This window comes from Lipophrys pholis, assembly GCF_963383615.2.
Source record: "Lipophrys pholis genome assembly, chromosome: 2".
NCBI classification, from domain to species: domain Eukaryota; kingdom Metazoa; phylum Chordata; class Actinopteri; order Blenniiformes; family Blenniidae; genus Lipophrys; species Lipophrys pholis.
Genome location: NC_137636.1, coordinates 29,403,513 through 29,426,318, shown reverse-complemented (window position 1 = coordinate 29,426,318; position 22,806 = coordinate 29,403,513). Strand labels below are relative to the sequence as shown.

The following is a 22,806-nucleotide window of genomic DNA, read 5'->3' as shown; positions in this document are numbered from 1 at the left end:
ATCTAAGCATTTGTTGTCTTGAACTTCACTTCGCAACTGAAGATTATGCCTTTGGAGGTGTAAAAATGCTGGTTGTCCATTGTCAGTGTACACTGTCCAGACAGAGACATGCAGCAGGTGTTTGGTGGCCACGTCTGTACCGTGATGTACAGAGAGAGTGTCAAGAACAGAGATGCACTGATCCATGGCCCCGTGGCAGTGCGCTTCGTGACACTTAACGCTCGTATTGCGCAATCTTCACCTGCCCTATTTTTGTGTGACATGTACTGAAGTCAATTTTCTGCACTTTTCATGCACAGAAGGAGAAGGAAAATGTTAGAAACCCTAGTATTTTGCTCCCCACTTTGGCAAAAGCTGATACCTTCAAGCTTACCCTTTCAAATTTGAAGATCAACACTTCAGAAAGTGTGAGTTTCTAACTTTTCTCTCCCCTATCTTCTTCGCTGCCGCGCTTGGCTGCCTCGTCATCAATACAGGGGTCAGGTGCTGCTGGTACTCTCACTCTGAAACTGAGAAATGCGGACCCCTCTGCAGAAAACGCAACAGAAATGACAAGTATAAGGTTGGGGCACCACCTCACACTCAGTACTCCACAGGGAAAGTGTAGGGAAAAAAAGGGAGAAGGGTGAGTGACGGTGGTTGAGGTATGAACACGCAGCAGGGTGGGGGAGGGTAAAGAGAGGAAGACAAAGAGAAGTACGATGTTTTGGGGTTTTTTTCCCTTAGAAAATTTTAATTGGCTTTTTGGGCTTCAGTAGCACCCAATTAGCATGCTTGTTACATGCAAACACCAAGAGCTAATTGACCCGAGAGCAGAAAGCAGCATGGCCCTGAAAGCAGAGAGTGGAATTCATTTGAAGATTTGCGGCGCCAATAGTACCATGTTGGGAGTGTATTTGGCAAACAGTTGTAAATAATGTTGTGCTACTGCAACAGCAAATACTATTTCTACTTTCATCCTTTATTGGTATCGCGAAAAAAGAAAGTATTATGACCGCCATAAAATTCATAGGCAATCAAAGAATAGTATTTGGCCATCAGGACTCTTTTTGTGATCAACGATGTACCTGCGTTGCATAAACTGTCTTAATATAAGCAGAATACTAATGCCATGTCATAAGCCTTAATTGAGCCAAGGTTTGTACATAAACGTCTGATGAATTAATCAGATCCGGAGAGAAATCACTCACGGGCATGACCTAACCTGTCCACGCACAGCATCCTCCTGCCCTACATGTGGGAATATGCTGAATGCACACATAAACACAACGGCGTCACGAGCTCACCGAGGGCAAGAGGCAAAATCTCTGATTACATTTACTGTACAAACTGCAGCAGCAGGATCTAATGCACAGGACATCAAGATCTCATTATGCTCTTTACATGCAATTAATCAAACAATGTAAACAAAGCTCATTCCAGCCGCAGCAGACAGCAGCCAGATTCCCCGGTGGCAATTCAAGTGCGTTGCTCTCAGTACAAGACTTGGTAAATAAAAGGGAATGTGAATTATGGAAAATTTAAGACTCATCTCATCTCCAATCTGGAGATGATGTAATAGTTGCAGCTTCCTGCTGAGAACACAGAATAATAGCTCTCCTTCCTCCCTGTCTCGCTGTAAAGCCTATAGTCCTCCTGCTTTGTCGAGAGCACAGAGTCTGTTGATATGGAAATGTCTGTGCCGTGATGGAAGAAACGTATTTTCGTCGCAAAGCGATGCACAAAGGACACACAAGTAGATCATCTGGTCTCAGTCTATGTAAGAGTATCCCTGGCAGGTGAGCGTTTTATTTAGCATCCAGTAAAACGGCACAGACAAATTAGTTATTCATCCTATCAAATTAACTCATGTATCGCATGTACTGGTACGATATGCATCATCTAAACTGCCGCTTACATGGAGATTAGCCACCATGACTGCTATGCTATGGCAACCACAGTAAATAACATACTGTGTGATCACGCTGCTGCTCACAAACAAGTTACTCAGTGTTATTCCTAATTAACATACAATGTGACTTTCAACTCTCCTGTTGTTTGACACAGTTGCTTGCCTACACGTTCATGTTTGGAAAGCCAAATTTTTAGTTTGTGCCTCTCGCAGTCAATGATGGTTGTTCAGCCTGTACGTGCCTGGATGAATCATGGCAAAGCTTTGTCAATTCTTTCTGTCAGACCACATCGACGAGGTGAAAGAAAGACAACAAAAATGGAATCATGCTACCAAAGCTGAACAGCACATATCTTTAGCTGGGACTGTTTTTTTTTTTTTTTTTCTGCTTTCCACAGATACCTCAACGAGTCAAAAGCCAGCCATCCTCATAGTGCCCGGGTGACGTTGCAAAACAAAAGCCAAATGTTCGCCAGTAAAGCGGATCATCAAACTCACAAGCAGACTCCTTCTTCACAAATCCTCTTTCTCATTTCTTTTAAGTGTTTTAGCATTTCAATCACACCTGCATGTTCATAAAAGTAATATCTCCAGAGAGTTCAAAAGATGTTGGGTAGCTTTTAAGTAAAAGCGAGGAAACCATGCAAAGACTTAATCCTGGTATGAATGTTGAAGCCATTAATCGTAAAACCCCGAATTAAGTTATCACTTTTGCACATTTGGTTTGCCATCCCAAAGTCAAGGTGTTTTTCCCATTGGTGATTCTCAAAGTTTTTGCGCATCTCACACGAGTAAGTTCCTAACAAGTGGCTCATTCGGATTACAGATGCTGTCAAGGACATTATTTCATCACTCTGGATGTGAACTCGTCAGCCTTTACCACATGACTGAACAAACCTTTTGTAGATATATAATATCTTGAGCTTGTGGTAATAGGAACAAATCTGGAGGTAAGAGTGTTCGATTGAATTACATATTAGACGATTTGTGGAGGTAAAGATGAATCCTTACAACTTTAGTGCAATCGGACCTGTGAAATATTCTTTAGGCTCCAGACACCATATAACTGCTATTCATCCGCCATGATTAAAGCTGGCAAATCTACGAGCTGTTGTTTATCACAGAGTTGACTTTCTGCAACAATCTGAAAGCCAATGGTATAATCCTTTTGGCTTCCTGAGGAATGAACCAGATTGATGCAAACTTCCATGTTGGCCTACAAAAACAAGTCGTGCTTTATGTGTGTTGAAAGTATAGTCTGTCTAGCTCCAAATTGAACCTCAATAAAGTAGGGAAAGGGATGAACATAATTCATTAGGCTCATGATTGTCAAAGCTCCTTCAAAGCGAAGTCGTACAACATGACAGAGCCAAAAAAAACAAAAAAACAAACACACATATTTTAGGCAATGCCTGTGTTATTTTTGCTTCATCTATCCTCATGAGGAATAAGAGCCGTTATCTTTTTTTTTTTTTTTTTTTTTAATGCCACATGTCTTGTTGGAACAACATTTGCATTTGGTTGCCTGACAATCACACAGCCACAACCGGACTGTTTGGAGAAGCCTCTGAAATGGCAGCATTATACGACCAAGCATCTCAAACCATCAGGCCATGACAATGACAATGAGGCTTGTCCAGAAGTGTCACCTCTCCAAGTCTTTGTCTCCCTTACACTCTCCTTGTTTTCTCTCCCACTCTCTCTATCTACCACACACACACACACACACACACACACACACACACACACACACACACACACACACACACACACACACACACACACACACACACACACACACACACACGCACCCACAGAGTGAAAGACAGAACATCTTTATTAGTCCTCTGTATGCAGGCTGTGCTCACTCTGAGATTGCAGGACTGACCCCTCACTGTGAGCTGTACAGGGGAAATGTTTACTCAAACCCCACAGAACATGCCATTAACCTCTTTCCAGATAGAAGACAAACAAGAATGTCTCTCCATGAGGGCAATAAAGACAGGAACACCTATCCAGGACCATCATGGCTATCATCTCATTATGAAGCTGCAGGAGGCAGCGAGGAGGCAGCGAGGAGCCACAGAGCGCAGTCTCCCAGGGACATTACCGCCACAGTGTGCTGATGTACCCAACATTCAGCGAAGTATCCATGATATGCAGTGAAGTGCAAACAACTGATTAACCCAACGGGGAGAAACAATATAGAGTTCCCACCAATGCATCCATCACCTCTGCCCTCCTTTACAAACTATTCCATATGCCTACTTTCTCCTCGCTCACTCCTCGTCTCCTCTCCTTCTGTCTCCCTGTACTTCTTTCTCTCCCTAGGAGATTTGGATGGATATCCTGAGTCTCTGATTAAAGCTCCAACCTGGGAGGTTGTCTGGGGGGTAAAAAAAAAAAAGGAGGGGCAGTGGGGTTTGTGGCGTGTGGGAGGGGTTAGTGAGCGGCTCGGGCACTGGAAACAGCTTCTCCTTCTTAGAGACCTGCGGGCGTAATTCAATCACACCTCGATAATTCCCCTGATGTGACAGTCGTATTCCCCTCACACTCATCGAGCACAGACAGACACCACACTCTCACGCTCATCCCAGATTGAGGGTCTCCTCCTGGGTGGGCTTAAGAGCCTACTACTGGGTACGTTTTACCTGTGTCGTTTGAAGAGGCCATTATTTTAATTGAAAAAGTTACACACTCGCCAAAGGCAAACTACGGAAGATCGCAAGGAGAAAAAAAAAGAAGAAAAAAAGCAAAAAAAAAAAAAACAGGAAAAGAATTAAAACAAAAACACCAGATGGTGATATACATGGTAAAAATGATTGTTTATACTTACTGTTTGATTATATGTGATAATGAGAGTGGGTTTCCTCAAGGCAATTAGTGTCTGCGGCAGCCATATTGTGAGAGGACAGGGGAAGGACGGCACGGGCTGTTATGAAGGAGCGCTTATCAAATATCTCTGGCGGGGTGATTAGTGTAATAAGACACTGCAAGGTGAGATAGGCCACTCACACTCTTTTAGTATGTCTGCGTGTGTGTGTGTGTGTGTGTGTGTGTGTGTGTGTGTGTGTGTGTGTGTGTGTGTGTGTGTGTGTGTGTGTGTGTGTGTGTGTGTGTGTGTGTGTGTGTGTGTTTGGAGGTGAGAAAGCATGTGCGGTGGAATGAGCAGGAACCAGGAGGAGGGGGCGTCTGAGAGAGTATGAGTGACTCTCTCCATCTGTTTTCATATCTGTGGCTGTCGGTATTCCTGAATGTGCGTCTTGATGTATACGGTGTCCCCATGAGCCTCCTGTGTGTTGGTGTCTATGTGATGTAATTCCTATGTTAATGCAGGTTCCCATGCCAGTCTGGCTGCCCCGAGGGCTTTAGCCTATGACAGAGGGCAAATTGGGGGCACTTACCCCTGGCAGAGTCTTCTGTTCATGGAGGGCGCTCTGGGCCTTCAGTGCTGACTCTCTGGCACAGTATGTTAGAAAGGCACATCCTACAGTGTCAGGGATACAGGAGAAAGATGGATTCATTGTACATCATCATTACAAGCAGAGTGAAGATATACAGGAAAGACATGCAGTAATAGAAAATGGTCAAATTCACCAGAAAATACATTCAATATATAATCCATCCACCCATCTTTTATATAGCTTTGTCCAGTTCAGGGTTGCAGAGACTATGGGTGAAGGCAAGGTCCACCCTGGATAAGTCTCCAGTTTATCACAGGCAATATAACTCTAATTTGTAAAGTACATTTCGCAAACGGAGAAGTTGAATTGTAACCTTACTGCCTTCTCATGTTGTAATTTGATAAGAAGCTTAAGTGGTTTTCTCATATGTTAAGTATTTACTGTAGAAACAATGATGAAGTTAGGATATAAATTAAATTTCATTGAGTTTTAGACACAAAATGAGCCTTATGTTTTTCTGCGATATCAGAGAATTATGAAAATAAACAACAAAAAAACAACTACAGACATGTTCTGATATCGTAATGAATCAAATCACCAATAATCAAATCAATTTATCTTCTAAGTTGAAACATCTAGGATGACAAGCGTAACTAGTAATGATAACAACTCAATGTGAAAGCCTTTGGTAGTTTTGGGGGAGTTTGGGTGGTGAAATGAGCTTCAATCACTCATCCCACATTTTAAAAACCTGCATTGTTTTAAAAATCAACTTTTCCAGAAACAGTTAATTTTATTAAGTGTTCCCAGGGAGCATCAATGCTTTAATTGCTTTCACTTTTTTTTACTTTAAATGACCTGTGAAAATTAGCTACAGCAGCTAAAACCCCAACTCCTTTTTTACAGGCTCCTCAACTGACGCATGGGATCACACAAGTATAAAGTTGTATTTATGTCGTTATGATAATGTGGGGATTTCAACATTTACAACTCATCAGGTTTATATGTTGTACAGAGGATTATAAAAAGAACCGTCTCTTTATGTAAACCCATTTAGACAGCACAGAATGATCGAAGGCTCATTACAAAGTAGAACTTGTTGATCAAAACACGGGCCTGAATTTAATTTAGTGGCTGTACTATTAAACTTCCAACAAGTGTTGATAATGGATGAAAGCCTATCAGCTTTGTTTTTTTTTTGTTTTTACAAGCATCCCAAAGGCTTACTTCTTTTTCATTTTTTTTTTCCAACTACACTTTAACCTTCCAAACGCTTGCATCGATCGAAAGTAATGCCATTCCACACATGGCCAAGATATTACACTTACAGGAGTTTTACAAGCAAGTGCCAAAACATGCATTATACTAAAATGGAATTCATATATCCATACAATTGGAAAGTGGCCCTCTAAAGTTAATAGCTCTATACCCTTAGAGAAAATCACATGCTGCCTGAGATTAAAATTTCACTTTTTTTTTTTTTATATGACAACCTTTTCAGATTAGATTTAGTGAACTCAGCCATATCCTAACTGTTCATAAGAGTAAAGTGTTTCCCATATTGTTTTGCCTTTATGTTGCTGTCATCTAATTCTGTCCCTTATTTTCCTCATTTCATTTGAGGTAGTAAAAGTAGCAGAGCGGCACAATCTTTCATATACAGGTGTAAAAACTACAGTGTTTCTTCAGGTTAAACTCAAGTAGAGAGGTGGAAAAAAAAAGGCTTAGTCACTGTAGAGTGTTTGTTTATTTTGTAGTTTGTAAGAGAGAGTATGTGCAATGCCTCTTAAGAAAGATCATTTTCATCGTTAGTGAAACGCAGCAGTTTGCATATACAGTACATCGGCTGCCAAGCAATTAAAAGCCCCTCGTGATGAGTTGAAACTGTACCCTCATACATCCCCAGAGACTCTTCTTTACGTTGGAAATTTCAGGAAAATGTAAATTAATTGTCAATAGTTCCCCCGAACTGAAATGTGACAGCTTTCACTAAAGGCCGGGTGAGTTGTTGTTCTGTTACGCACTTGGCAGCGCCGACAGTGGGTGACCCCGTTCAGAGGAGGTTTTGCACTGTGCAGCATAATTTCCCATTACTACATGTCACACCTACTGCCAAGGATTCCCATGGGAGACAACACACACACACACACACACACACACACACCCACAGATGATACCCATCATGCCTAGCACCCATCATCCCCCCGAAAGCCAGCAACACACTCTGGCGCCCGGCCAGGAGAGCTCCCTTTCACGACAACCTTCACCCACCTCCACAACTAGGCGGTTACTCAAGAGGAAAAATCACCTAAACGACACTGATGAAACGGCACGCCACACAGAAAAGGAGAAAAGTTTGGGAGCCTGGGGATACACTCTTCATCCTATGTGACGTGACAAAACTGTGGAACATGAGCCCAAGCCTCCCGCGGGGCTCGTCCCCGACAAAGAGGGTGACACACTTCTGCCATCGCCCTTAGATGTTTTGGGTATTTTCCACTGAGCCATACACCCTACTTTATTGTTCTACTTGCCTTTATTGGATCATGATTCACTGATGTTGTTCCCATCACAAACTGTGTGTGAATGTATGCAGTTGAAAGTTGATGAGTAAAGAATCCTGCAACAAAGACTTAAATCAAATGAGGTCGGATGTCCAGATAGTCTTCTTCACTTTTTTTTCCTTTCATCTCTTTCTTGTAACTATTTTTTCTAGTCCTAAGATATATTTCTTACACTTGAAAGATAATGACAATGATTTGTGTGATTCAGTGACAAAATATTCTCAGTTATGCTCTTGAAGGCTTCGTGAGTAATGTGTGCTTCAGATGGGAGACCAGTAGTTTGCACGTCTGATATATCCACAAGCATTCCACTAAACTTGTTTATCAACAAGTTGCTGTCTATTCTTTGGACATTGTGAAGTCATGAGGACATGCTGAACCCGGAATTGGTGACAAAGTGAAGGGGTTTATCTTCCTATCCAAAGTTTAGTATGTCCAATGACCGCAGGTCTTTTTAGAGAGACAAATCAGACGTTTCACAGTAAATCTTTTCCTTCAGACATCCTCTGATCTCTATGGATTCCAACAGCTGAGAGAATTGTGAAAATACAGGAGGTCCATCATTAAGCTAACAATAACTACTTTTTGCAGAATGTGTAACTCAATCAGGTGATTGACGGTATTGATGTGTGAATATCAACAGGTGTTTCCTTTTCTTAGATTTTAAAATACATTGCCATATTTGGCACTGTGTCATGGGTCCCAAAATATGGCACCACATCAACAACATACGTGTCTGTAAAATACAGATAATTTCAGCAGCAATTAGGACACAGAGTGTTGGAATCGTTATCAGGGTTTTGTCTGACGGTCTCACTTCAGACAGCCTGAGATGCAACTGCTCCTGTTGAAACGTTCTGCTTAGGTGCTTCTGCATTTACTGTATTTATAATTAGTATTGCTATTAAGATGATAGTTATTTAACTTAAAAGGGATAGAATTAACCCTCACAATAAAATATGAACCTTATATCAAATGAAAGCCTTATAATTAACATAAAAGAGGTAATACAGTTTTTGGATGAAGTGCTTTCAGTAGCCATGAAGGAAAAAAATTTAATTTTACAATAAAAAGACATGTGAACCAGACTGAAGATTAACCCACCCATTCCAGCAAATCGTACTGGAGTGAACATTATACCTGACTTGAACCAGTCTGGCCGGACTGAGAACCAAAAGCCACCAAGGAGAGATATAAGTACCAGCAAGGCACTCCTAGAGCGCCCCACTTCCTGCTCGGAGGAGAACTATCATGACTTTTGGACTTTAATGGCATCTTCATAATGCAATCCATATTTTAGGTCAAGAAAAACCAATACTGCTGTTTACTCCACCACAGTGTTTGTATATCCCAACCAGACCAAGTCCATTTTGGAACCATACATCATAATTATATGCATATCACGATATCATATTACCAATAAAATAACTGCTTACATCTGACAACATCAATAAAAACAAGCAACATGTGGTGATAAAACACTTTATATGGCCATTCTGCAGGAGTGAAGGTTTGACTTTTAATAGACCTATGGTTCATTTATTTATTTTACTCAAATAAAATGTGCTATTTAGAATGTTTAATTGTTTTTTTGTGCTTCTTCTTTTACTTGAGTAAATGATTTTGTACTACGCACCCTCCACCACCCTCCACTGTTTCCAGAAGCATGCCCAAAGCAAGTGAAACAGCATCTGAAGCAAAGTGCAGCAATTTCTTGCTCGGCTTCAAATCTGCACAGTGGCTTCAAGAAAAATAACACTTGATACTATTATTTCAAATGACTTGTTAAAGTGGACCTCTTGTGCAGCGTAGCGCTTTACATCCGGGGAGCCGTGCAGCTGCTGCCTCCACTCCCTCACGGCGCTGGAATTTCTGCAGGACTTCAGGAAAGCTTCGTATCCAACAGCGCTGGCTCAGGGGACGCGTGAAGCCCACAGGAGTCCGCGACTGAGGGAGCCAGTTGTGAAACAGATGAGCATTCAGCTCGCAGAACATGAGGAGGGACTCGGCGATACTCTCCGTAACAAGAACGCGGCAGCTGGCAGCAGGTTAGAGCTGTCAGTTTAAAATTTTAAGTTGACTAATTGGCATGGGATTACATTCATACCGGCGAATTCTGGAATATCGTCGCCCCTGTGGTGTAATATCCAATCATGCGAGCAGACTTTTTCAAAAACATAACATTTTCCCTAGTCTTAGCTCCTGGAGAACAAAATGCAGGTTTAAACAAATGTGGAGAGTTTCGGCACAAAACTACAACTAATTTAGACAGCAAGAGAACAGATAATGTGCTGTGATATATTATGATGCATGACTCAAGAAACAAAAGACATTTTGATGTTATTTACAGTCATTTTCGCTGTGCGTATGTTTGTCTGGAGGAAGACTGAGCTTCATAAAGCATTGATGCTTAAGATATGAATGAGGGACCCCCTTGAAATCCCCATACTTTTACGAAATATATGCATAAAGATGCAACAGGAATTGTTTTTTTTAAAGGTTTCCATCTTAATGAAGAGGCCCCTTGTATCAATACAACAGGCTTTCATTACATTACTGTTTAACTCATTTCAAGAAGGTTCGTTTTGCAGCTTTCACTATTTGAAGATATTTTTCTGTGTTAATTTCTAAAATTGATGCAGTGCCTCAGGGTTTAAACTGCCCTGTATGAAGTTTGAATCAACCAGCTGCTGGCCAGAAGTGGGGATAAAAGTTGCTCGGTTAAAAAAAATAAAGAAATGAAGGAGGAAAGGAGGGAAGCACGGGCAAGGATCAGAAATTAAGGGTAAGCTTTGGTGGAGGTTCAGCAAAAGGACTTGAGGCATCCTGTGATGAGCAGGGTAAGTGGGGTGAAAATAATACTTTGGTAATCAAACACAATTTACCACACTATAATTTCAGCGAGGGACAAAAGTTCAACCAATTGTGTTGAAGGCAAATGAAAAAGTAAACCCTGCAAACCGCTTCAAAGAGAAAGCAGGAAATGAGAAATTAGTGTTTGCATTTGCAAGACACGTTTTGGGTAATTACTTAAAGAACTTTCCCCCGTTGTAATGCTTTCTCTAACAATTTGTTTTAAAATGGAAATTAGTATGGGCTCACAATTGCATGCATCCAGGCATTAACAGTAAATTGTGCTTTTTTTTTTTTTTTAAGGCATCAGGTACCTGTAATTGAAATAACTCCAGAACAAATTCGTATAAAATTTCAATTCATTAGCAGTGAATTCATGAATCATGAGCAATTTGCTATCATTCAGTCTCCTCACATGTCTGATGTTTATTAAACAGAGAGAATGCGAATTTATAAAAAGAGATATTTTTAGTTTTTCAATGTTGTCAAACAACCAGATGTCATGTGGGACCGTGCCGACCCTTTCATGAGTGCTAATGCAAAACAGGGTATTAGAATTGATCCGCGCGCTCCCTCACTATTACCTGCATCTTTCCATCTTTCACTTGTTCCACCCATCTGCATTCGGTGCGGTCTGTTCGGAGCCGTTAGCTGTCTGGTTCACACGCAGCCCCCTTTCTAATGATCAAAGAGGTCATCTGTAGACTTAAGCTACACCTGTCACTCAGCTTACTCAGACTGTCAATCACTGTCCAACACATCCTTTTGCAAACACTCCTGCAGAAGAGAAATCCCAACGCAAGTCTGGCTCTGTGACTCACAGGCCATCACTGAAAGTACTGACTTTCACGCAAAAAAAAACAACCCTCCAAACAAACACAAAACAAATGAAAAAGAAGCTTTTGAATGTTTGTTGTTACGTCCTATGAAATTACATATTATCACCCCACCGTGGTCCATTTTTGACATTTCAGTGCCTGAAAGGGTTTCTGTGTCCATTTGGCAAGCTATTTATAGCCGATTACACTGCATGGACCTACCGAGGAGAGGAGAATGGATGAGGATATTTAACAACTCTTTGTATCTCTTCTTCCTGGCTGTGTGGTGCAGCTCCGAGTCCCTCCTCTCAGCATTAGAGACGGATTGATAGATAACGCTACTCAAGCAAAAGATTTGCCCCCCGCTAACATTCAGCATGTCTGAACAATGCATGCGTTCTGGCACTGACACTAAGTATTATGATAATGTAGTGCTCAGCGGAATGATGGATGTTAAACAGCACGACCTGGCTGCACCGCACACTGACGAGCACCGTGCACCGCCAATAGTGTCTAGTCATCCCACACACTGTATAGGGCTCCCTAACGGCGCAGGAACGATCAGGCCGAACGTTAAAGGCAACAGCGTCAAACAACAGGATTTAACAATAAATAAATAAATAAAGGAACGAAATGAAATAAAAGTAAGGTCCTCCAACAGTATACACAGCTGCACTCATCCAGTCAAGTGTACAGCAAATTATAAAATTCCCCAGATATGAAGAAATATCCCTGGAGATACCCCAAAAAACCCAGTGTAAGTATTCACGGAGCACAAGACATCTGTTCACATTGTTGCAGCACAATCGGCATGAATTAGTCATGAGCAAATGTGACATATTTTGATCTGCCCTTAAATCTATAATTATAGTGCAGCTCTGTGCCACAGGACTCGGGCTGTGAAAAAAGGTAGTGCTGCAAATCATCCATTAGGTACGGTTTACTAACTGATGCCAGCAGCCATATACTGTACATCATCCATCTGAAACAAATCAAATCCTTCTCAACCACAAACTAAGCCCAAAGAGGGATTTCAAAGTGGAAGTCAAACCAAATTTATGGCACAGCACTAAATCTTTATGAACTTTATGTTTTTAGAGATCATGGAGGCGAGCTGATTATAGCCTCCTCCACTCCTCTACTCCTCTGCTATGAAAAAGGTTTGTGTTATGGGAAAAAAAAAAAAAAAAAAACCTCTGGATTGAATTTGTGATAATGTTACAACACTAGAAGCCTCCTGGGCCTTTGACATAATAGCTTGCCACTATCTATTGGCATATTATGCATTTTTGTGAACCAAACAGCATGCAAACTACTTTCTGAACCACTATGCAATATGTATAACGCAGGGAAAAGATTATTGCAAAATCTTATATTGTGCGAAGACAGAAATGACTCGAGTGCTCTGATACTACACTTCTGGCAATAGTTACACAGCTGCAACACTTGTCTGAGTAGATTAATGCCGCTCATTCAAGCAGAACAATATCAGGTTGAAATGAAACTATCCATTGGACTGCAGTTGAAGAGATGGAGATCATCTGAGAGATTTCTAATGGCTGGCAGTTAGTCTGACACAGTCATGTGATTCTTACATCTATCAGCGATCCCTCATCTGACATCCCCAAGAGCTCTCGATGCCAACCGGTAGAAATGATGAAAATCTATGGATAATTAGAATAGGATTTTCACTAACTGCAGTCCGATGGATAATTTAACTCCAGTCTGAAGTTTTAAAACTAATATAATAGACACACTGTGTCCTCTCATTGATATGGACAAATATGATGTATTGTTAGTGGAACTCCAAGAAAGAGGAAATAATTTCGCTGTTTGTACATATTGTTAAAGTTACTGAATTTTCAAAGCCAAACTGAACCCCCCCCCCCAACTTTGTCTCATGCCAGGTGGTGTTTCTTGATTGAATATTAGACTTCTTAATGCACTGGCATATTATGATATAGTAGTAGATATAGTCGATTGGTGTATCCATTACAATACAGAGAGAGAGGGATATAGATATAGATATAGATATAGATATAGATATAGATATAGATATAACTTCAGAATGCTGCTGTTAGGTAGTAAAGCCTCACACCTTTCCTTTCCAAATTAAATATAATGTAATTTTTTTAATTGATTATCAGCTTTCTTACTATTTTCAGATTTTGAAATATTCCGTTTTTAGGTGTTGCTTTTCAGGGGGTTTCTTCTCAGAAAAGTTTAAGTAAAAGATAGATCCTGAGATTTTTCCTCCACTTCAGCCCCCTGAAGTTTGCATGAATCACAAATTGAAAACAGCTCATTCATAGCAAATGAGGCAGGCCCATAGCAATTCAAATTATTTGAGTTGCTTTTTTGACCACCCAGTGTGTAAACCTAATATTCATTCTCTTATTAGCCTGAATGTTCGTCTCTCCACTATAAATTTTGCTGCTGCTAACCTTTTCTTTCTGTTGTCCTGTGCTAAACGAGGACATTATTGAGAATTCATGTTTTACATTTTTTGTTATTACAGCTGTAAAATAGACCAAAAAAACACATGAGGAATGTCGTTGGAGTGAAGCGAACCAATAAAGATGCTCTTCAGCAAAGCAAGTCGGCACACCGAAAGAGACTGAAGTGACCCTGAGCACATTGTGGAGCTGCAGAGTCAGGTGTTAACTCCCCAAGGATTCATTACTCTGCATGACCCATTTAACAAACAAGTGGTCATGTGAGCTCTCGTTAATATCAAAATGATTGTAGCAGCTTTAAACTATATATTTAAGTCCCAGAACCCTGAAGCAGTTAGGTGCCTTTGATAGCCGAGAAATCTTCATGCTGAATAAACTCGGTGGAACCCAGGGGAACGTAATAATGTTGGCTGTTCAGCCATAATCCAAATGGGAATTGTAATAAGTTATGCCCTCTTTCTTAAAAATGCAACTATTTCACAACTATGCAGCCAAAGTGGCTGAATGTCTTGGACTGGGATATATTTTATGTGCGATTATAAAGAGCATATATTGTACATGCATAAAAAAAATGAAGTAGTTTAAAGTTACTGTTGAATTCAGCTTTTAATGCCACCGTTTATTTGCAGAGGTAAAAGAGAAAGGACAACTGTGCAGTCACAAGACACAATTCAATTATTAGGTGCTCTAAACTTTTATTTAATCACAATAAATAGTAGTGTTTGTGAAAATAAAATTAAAAGTTATCTTTTATTATTTGCTAGTCAAAGTGAATGTGTTGACCTTAAAGAGTTGTTTATGACAAAATTCAATTTGAACTTTTGAGCGAACTTCCATAGTTGAGAAAGTAATTAAATTTTACCTTCAGCAGCACAAAAAAAACTTTTCTCTATTTCATAATGCCCATTCAGCCAGTAGTTTAAACTCCTCTCATTGAGTGACAGAGCTGATTTTACACTGTACCTACTCCTTCTTTGTTAATGACGCTAATCCCATTTTCTTACCCGTGTCCTGTCTCGCTTCAGTCCACAGATATCACACATCGACACAGCGGGAGACATGAAGAAGGTTTAGATGAGTGGCCAATAAGAAAAACTCATCCATATAATGCACTGACGAAATCTTATTAAAAGTGCACGCCTGTGCTCCCAAAGTGACTTTGAATGTCACACGGGATGAAGTGGGCATAATGCATACATCAGAGTGGCCTTGGTGGAGGATGATTTGAACGGGCATACAGTCTGGCTGTGGAACAGGATTATCCTTCCCGAGGCAGCCATCCTCCAGAGTGTTGACATTCAGGGATGTCGAGGACAGGCGTAAACAACACAAACATCGGAAATATTGTTTTAATCGATCATGGGGCTCCAAAGAGGAACGCTGGAAGGTGGAGGAGCCGGGCGAGCACCAGCCGCCGGTGGCTGGAGGAACAGGTGGTGCATGGAGATCTTAAGGGCTGCACACGCACAAGAAAGCAACGCTGAACCCACGTAGATTTTTCCCACAAGACTGCTTGACTTGTGCTAATCAATAAGATCATGAACTATAGCCGCTGACTTACATGTCATGCATAATCTGCCTGCCTTTTGAATAATTTTTAGTGTGAGTAAGCAGACTGAATGCAATGCCGCTGGCATGAGAGAGAGAGCGAGAGAGAAAGAGAGAGAGAGGGAGAGAGAAAGAGAGAATAATTTACAATCATTGATCAATCACAGCTCCTCTTGAGGTTTTGTAATACCTGATTTAGCTCTTAGTAAACTGTAGACTCGGCAATCTTATGTTAATTGTGATACTACTAATTTGAGAAAGTAACAAAAATGCTAAAACAAAATATTATTTTTATTATTTATAGTATCTTGTTGAGTTTTATTCTTCAGAAAAGTGGGATTAAAAATAAAAGACTGAAATTAGTGTTAGTCAGGACTTTTTTTGTGTGTGATTTCCATTATAATACAATTAAATTATTTTTGAAATGAGGATTCACCAAGAGGCAATCAGTGCATTTGGCCAAACCTGAACTTAAATTTTGGACTTGAGCAGGGTTTTTCGTTCTTTTCCTTTTCTTTTCTTTTCTTTCCTTCTCTTCTCTTTTCTTTTTCACAGTTAAACCAGCCCCCAAGCTTGTCTGAAACACAAAGCCAACCCGCACAGCAGCTATTCACTATTATCACCATCATTAGAACTGATCGATCCCTGATTATCTGCGCCTTGTCTGACTAATTACTAAGTGAGCGCGAATCGCGGTCCTTTTTGGACAATGAGGGGAGTGTGTGTGTGCGTGTGTGTGTGTGTGTGTGTGTGTGTGTGTGTGTGTGTGTGTGTGTGTGTGTGTGTGTGTGTGTGTGTGTGTGTGTGTGTGTGTGTGTGTGTGTGTGTGTGTGTGTGAACGCAGGACGATGCATGCTGGATCTCAGCCTCTACTATTATCCTGCTTTGTACTTCCTGACTGCAACCCGCCCACGGATCACCATTACAATACAGCTGCCGTGTAAATAGTATTTTCCACAGCACAGTGACGTCCGAAAAGTAGGCAGCATTACGAGGCTGCTGAAAGGTCAAATACAGCATGCCAGCACCACCTTAATCACACATGCTGATTGCCAGATAATGGTTTGGAATTTCAAAGAAAGCTTTTGTTCCTATCTGACAATATGGTGCAAACTGACTCACTGATGTGTGTGTGTGTGTGTGTGTGTGTGTGTGTGTGTGTGTGTGTGTGTGTGTGTGTGTGTGTGTGTGTGTGTGTGTGTGTGTGTGTGTGTGTGTGTGTGTGTGTGTGTTTTATATATCTAAGTTGTGAAGAAATGTGAAATAACGCATCCTGCACATGCCTACTACCTCCACCACCACCCACACACACACACACACACACCCCACCCGCCCCCCCCCCCCGTCCCGCCCCCCTCCACCGGCCTTAGCTGAGAATGCTCAGCACATGATAGTCAATGTAAACACACAAAGGCGTTTTCAGAGTATTCACGTGGATCCGTTGGTAACAATTAACCCTGCGCGCGCGAGCCTTTCACTTCCACGTGTTCCCCCCCACCCCCCCCCTCCCGCGCTCTCTCACGCAAACATATGGAATCGTGCGTGTGTACGCGTGAAGGCATTACGGGGCATCCACTCACTCTGTCCCAAACATCTGCACATTAACACACTTTTTTCCTGAACTGAACTGGGACGATCTTTTTTATTATAATAAATTATTATTATTATTATCTAAAATAAAAAAACGTGTGTGTGTGTGTGTGTGTGTGCGTGTTTTTTTTTTTTAATCGCACAAAGTGAGAGAAGACCAAAACAACCAACCTTTATGCATTCCCGTAAACCTGTCTTTCAGTACAGTGAGTTCGTATATCTTTCCGAATTCCTCAAACAGGGGTTTCAGGTCTTTTTCCTCCAGGTTTCTGGGAATCTGGCCGATGAAAAGCTTGATGGCGTCGTGGTCCTTCATTGGAATGGTGTTCTGGCCGATGGTAAGCCCGTTCATCCTGCCGGCGCTGTTCGTGGTGCTGAATCCATTCTCCTGCTGCACTCCGTTTGCAGTGACTGTAGCCATCTTTCCTCAATGGGCCGGCGGGCTGCGCTCTCTCTCTCTCTCTCTCTCGCTCTCTCTCTCTCTCTCTCTCTCTCTCTCTCTCTCTCCTGCTCCCTCTCTCTCTGTAGTCAACTGCACAGTGTACACTCCCCCCTCCTCCGTTATATCTTCCCTCTCTCCCCACCCCTCCTGCTCATTCTCCCTCCCTGCTCCTCTGTTCCTCTTTCTTTCCAGCCTAAGCCGCCTTGTTCGGAAACAACCTTATTTATTTATTTATTTTTGTTTTTTTATTTTAAATTTTTTTAAACACCCCCTCCTCCTCACCCCCCCCCCCCACCCCACCCCCATCCAAACGCTGCCACTCCGTCCCGTGACGTCAGCTCGCACTCTTCTAAACAGACCCCGCCCACCCCACCCACCCTCCAAAATGAGTTCGGCCCAGGCCAATGGGAGTGCAGGATGTGCTGAGGGCCCCACAGGGCAGAGTAAGAACGCAAACATTAGTGTAAGCGTGGAAAGCTGGGGACATTTAAATGATGCAAAGGCAGCATTTGTGCTATCTGCGCTTTTATTTATTTTTTCCCCCAGTCTTTGTCAGGTCATTTAGTTTTATCCTGGCAACACGACAGAACAGCCCCCCTGCCACATGATGTTCTTTTCCAAATGATATTTGTTTTTTGGGGGAAAACTTTTAATTTCAGTACGTCAACACATTTGTGTCCTGCTCATTTTCACAAGGGACTACTGTCCTCCTCAGTCTGCTGGAAACAGGTGTGCACACGTTTTCGCTCCCCCGAGGTAAATAATTGCATTTATCGGGCATACTGGGTTTGAAAAAGTCCCCTTCAGATGTTTCGAAAGAAAACCAGCAGGACTTTAGGTCCTGAGGACCAGTCATGAAAGGCACTGCTGTGAAACAGTGTAGAAGTGATCTTTGCAGCAGTGGTTCTCAATCCTGGTCCTCGGGAGCCAGGTTCCTGCTGGTTTTCATTCTACCCATCTAACAGGGACTATTTTACACCTGGGATGCCAGGTGAATGCTATTAACTATCTGGGAGGGGAGAAAACCAACAGAGCTGGGATACTGGAGGACTCGGGATTGCCGCTGCTGCTGTGGTGCTCTGCTGCTCAAATGTGCCGTATGGAGAGAACCCTTAAGTACCCTGTTTTGAAAAACAGCCAGTTGCTATTTTCATTGAAAGATTCACCTTTAAATTTGAAAAACGCAATTAAAACAGTTTTGAATGAAGACAAATGTGTGCAGAGAGGAGCATATTAAATGGTCACAAGCATCATTCTTAGGGAAAGCAGAGTACCTGGTAAAAATCCATGCATCCACAGAAAGAACACGCAAATACTGCATGAACTCGAACCAGGGACACTCTCACTATGAACCCACTACACCATCTGCTGTGCATATAAGTGAAAATGAAATTATTTAAAAGTAAAAGTGCATTTTATTCATCAGGGAGTCTTTATGCACTTTAAGCTTTTTTTTCTTTCCGCGAGATGTGCGTTTATCCATCATAGCGGCATAGAAATTCCACGTTGATAGGGACACGTTCATACATCAGGCGTCTGCTATTTGAAACCTGCATTGCTTTTATTCAGAACTATCAGAATGTAGACTGTAGCTTTTAGCCTTGTGCTGAGATCATAGGTGTGTTTGAGTAAATAAAAAAAAACAAAAAACACTGCAGAGTTCTGAGAGCCAACCCACAGCCACCTTTGGAGTATTGCACAGTTGAAAAGCAAAACATGCCGCCGCTTCTTCTCGACACGAAGATAATGCAAATAGATATCGAGCGGAAGACGAACAGAACAAAACAGTGGCTTTAAAACTATGTCAGCCCAAGCCTGTGGATTTAAAGCTGCTGTGTGTCACTGTCCGTGGTGCTGAACCAACGCTGCCATTCATAGAGCGTGAAATAGATTGTTGGAGCTACAATTTAACAGTACATGTTTGCACTACAAATTCTCTATGCTTTCTATCTGTCGGCTGAGCACATCTTCCAAACCTTTTCTGTCCTTTCGCCCATACGGGGAGCGATGCTTTCAACCCCACACTCTTCAGAATACTTGTGATATTCATGCAAGTGAGCATGTGCGCCGGCACTATTTTATAACTGAATTCTGTGCACAGAAAGGCCTAATTAATGCAGATGGGAATGCAATGTCAATACAAGGCCGATCCAGCTCGTACTGATGTGAGTAATTATCCCCGATATCATGGCATTTCTGTGGCTCACATCATGTGTCATTAATCGATCGCATGTGGCAAGTTTGTTATGAAAATCGCTAATGAGAGCAGCTCACCTGTTGGTAGTATCCTCACATCTGCTCTGTTTATGTGTCTCTGAGTGAGACGGATCCTCTGACGCCCCGAGGAGTGTTGTTCCGTTTCCGAACCTGACCTTTGATCCTCATGTGGAATCCGGCAAAAGGAGAATAAAACATGCCCTCTGGGATCAGTATAGGATCGCAAAGGGGTTGAAAAAAAGGGAGAGAAAACCTGCTTGTGCCTGTTTAAGTGCATTCACTAGACAATGCTTAACCTTTGTTAGGTCAGAATTAATTGGGTGGTAAAAAGATGTAATGAAATAGTGATGATTAGTTTGTTCTGTTGCTTCTCCTAATTAGTACAATAAAGCAATCTCCTGATATTTAAATCCAATCTATCAATCTACATTTCTTTGAATATATCCATGCCTCTATATTTCCGTCTGTCGGTCTCTATCTATCTATCTATCTATCTATCTATCTATCTATCTATCTATCTATCTATCTATCTATCTATCTATCTATCTATCTATCTGTCTGTCTGTCTGTCTGTCTGTCTGTCTGTCTGTCTGTCTGTCTGTCTGTCTGTCTGTCTATCTATCTATCTATCTATCTATCTATCTATCTGTCTATCCATCCATCCATCCATCCATCCATCCATCCATCCATCCATCCATCCATCCATCCATCCATAATGTGTTTCTGAAATTATTGTGTTAACACTGATTAAAAGTCTCGTGAAAAAATGAAGCAGCAGCAGGATTTCCCAGGAGGGGATAATTGAACTGACCGTTTTCTTTCTTCTCCTGTGGTACCGATGCAAATTTGACATTTGAACAGCTTTTTTCCATAAGTGACTTTGTGTTTACGTAACAGTCTTCTCTATCATAAATCGACAAGCGGGAGACCCTTCCTTTTACAAAAATCACATCAAAGTGCGATAAGACCAGGAATATGTGGGAGCCCACAATGGATCCAGTGAACGTTGTTTGGTGACGAGCCAGTCGAGGAGTCAGCTTTGATGGATTATGTGCTGTTTATTTTTGCAGGATTTCCTGCGCCGTTCACCCTCCCGATGCCTGTCAGAGTGAACGGTCTTTGGGGATCGTGGAATTCTGAGAGCCATGCTAACATCTGGTGCTTCTTTCTCTTTGTTATGAATCTTTATTTATTTCCCATTTAATCACATCTTTGTAGACCATCTCAGAAAACTCACACAGAGTACTTTCGCTCTGATTAGGGATCAAAAACACAATAGGTCTCCCTTGTCAATACCATGAGGGCTATTGTTTCCCACAAAGACATAGCTAATTCAGCTTCAGTGCTCCTCATTGGCGTTGTGATTTTTGTTCCCTTCTTTTTTCTTTTTTTTTTTTGTCATTTCGCCACGGGATAGTTTGCCCGCACAGCTGTAGAGATGTGGAAACTGCCTGGCGGGGGGAAATGCAGGTACTGCATGATCTTTTCAATTATGCCAGTGTGTAAGCATCCTTTTTGTTCGAACACAGGCAGGCGTATCAGAAAGGTTGACAGGGTTCTTCTTCATGTCTGTGCCAAGCTCAGCACCTGGATGGCTGCACAGGGCACCTCGGCCCATCGCGCCTCTTTCAGACAAAAAAGGTAGTCAGTAGTTCCAGCTGTGCTTGTGAAGTGGCGATGATCCTGCGAGAAACGGACGAGACGAAAGGAAGCACTCCCCCCCAAGACACATTTCACTCAAATTATTTCTGCATTATTTCTGGATGAAAACGACATTTCTCCCATTAGCACCGAGTGAGAATTCCTCCCTCAACACGCTAACTAGAACTGAAGCGAGTGTGGGTGGCGGACATTGTAAATGTGTCAGCAAAATAATTTCCAGACTAATGCAAAAAATATTTACCCCGAATATTTCACACAGTGCAACTGCTATTTTCCGGAGCCCAGTGAGTGCCATTGCTGTTTTTATTACCCAAATTATTCACACCACTGTCAAGGTGACTTGTTGGAATGTCACAGGCGCACTACTTGAAACAGCTACCAAAAATATAGTCTCTTGAAGGAGCCAAATCAGTGACATAAGTCATGCATTGTGCATAACAGCTTGGTGTCATGCACAATTCCTTTATACTGTGTGTTCATTATCCCATTAAACTGGATATATGGAGTGGGCCAGGTGGAACGTAGTCATGCATGAACATTTTTCACTGTCTGTTTTGTAGAGGGAGTCCAAAAGAAGAGCAACCATTGATATTCATGGCACAGCCAGTATGAGGTGTGACAGTATTTTTTTGTGAATCTCTGAGTGTATATGGTAATACCAGAGCAGCCTCAAACCTCAACTGTAGTCTCCGCCGGAGGGAGGGGGTGCACGGCCCACCCCCGCCACCCACCCCCACCCGCGCAGGCTCTGCAAGATAAAGAACCACTCACTCAGAAGCCATAATTTTCTTTTAAAACACAATTTCTTGCCAGTTCATTTGCTTCTGCGCTGTAGGGAAAATGCAGGAGTGATTGTTGGTCGAGCCCGAACAATGTTTTTGCTAAATTAAGTTTTGCCCATTTTTATTTCGAAAAGGTGAATTACATGTCTATTTTCCCTTTATAGCCGGTGTTCCGTCTGTTCCGCTGTTGATGTACTGTTGAATGATAAGCAGGCATTTTCGGTCGAATGTTTAAGTTTACTGGTAATAGGGGCAAGGAATAAATGAGAGAGAAAACAAATACTAAGAGGTCAGGGAGACCACAGTGAGTCATCCGCTTTCTGGCAACTAATGAATCCCACAATGTTCTGCGCTGGACTCCCTTGAGTGCGTTCACGTGGGTTTTATACTTGCATTGCTTTTGCATGTAAATGCAGTATTTTACTTTTCTTGTATGTAGTCACTGTAAATCAGTATGTATGTATATGTACAGTGTGTGGGCAGTGGGTGTCCCTCAACTGAACGGTTTAAAAGTCTGAATAGCTGTAGATTTGGAGACAATAACAGCATTTTAGGTAACGTTTTAGATAGATTAGTGAT

General features: G+C 41.8%; 1 protein-coding gene across 3 annotated transcripts in view; it reads right to left on the bottom strand.

The window, feature by feature from the left end:
• celf6 (CUGBP Elav-like family member 6) overlaps positions 1–17,700 on the bottom strand; it is a 168,208-nt gene extending 150,508 nt beyond the window's left edge. For all 3 annotated transcript variants that reach the window (XR_013935162.1, XR_013935163.1, XM_080458449.1), the window contains exons 1-2: positions 17,296–17,700; positions 5,296–5,378 (exon numbers count right to left, since the gene is read on the bottom strand). Coding sequence is in view for 1 of the 3 variants with exons in the window: in XM_080458449.1 (XP_080314575.1) it covers positions 5,296–5,378; positions 17,296–17,545 (333 nt within the window). In the remaining 2 variants the exon portion in view is untranslated. The remainder of the gene's footprint in view (positions 1–5,295; positions 5,379–17,295) is intronic.
• Positions 17,701–22,806: the final 5,106 nt, after the last annotated feature.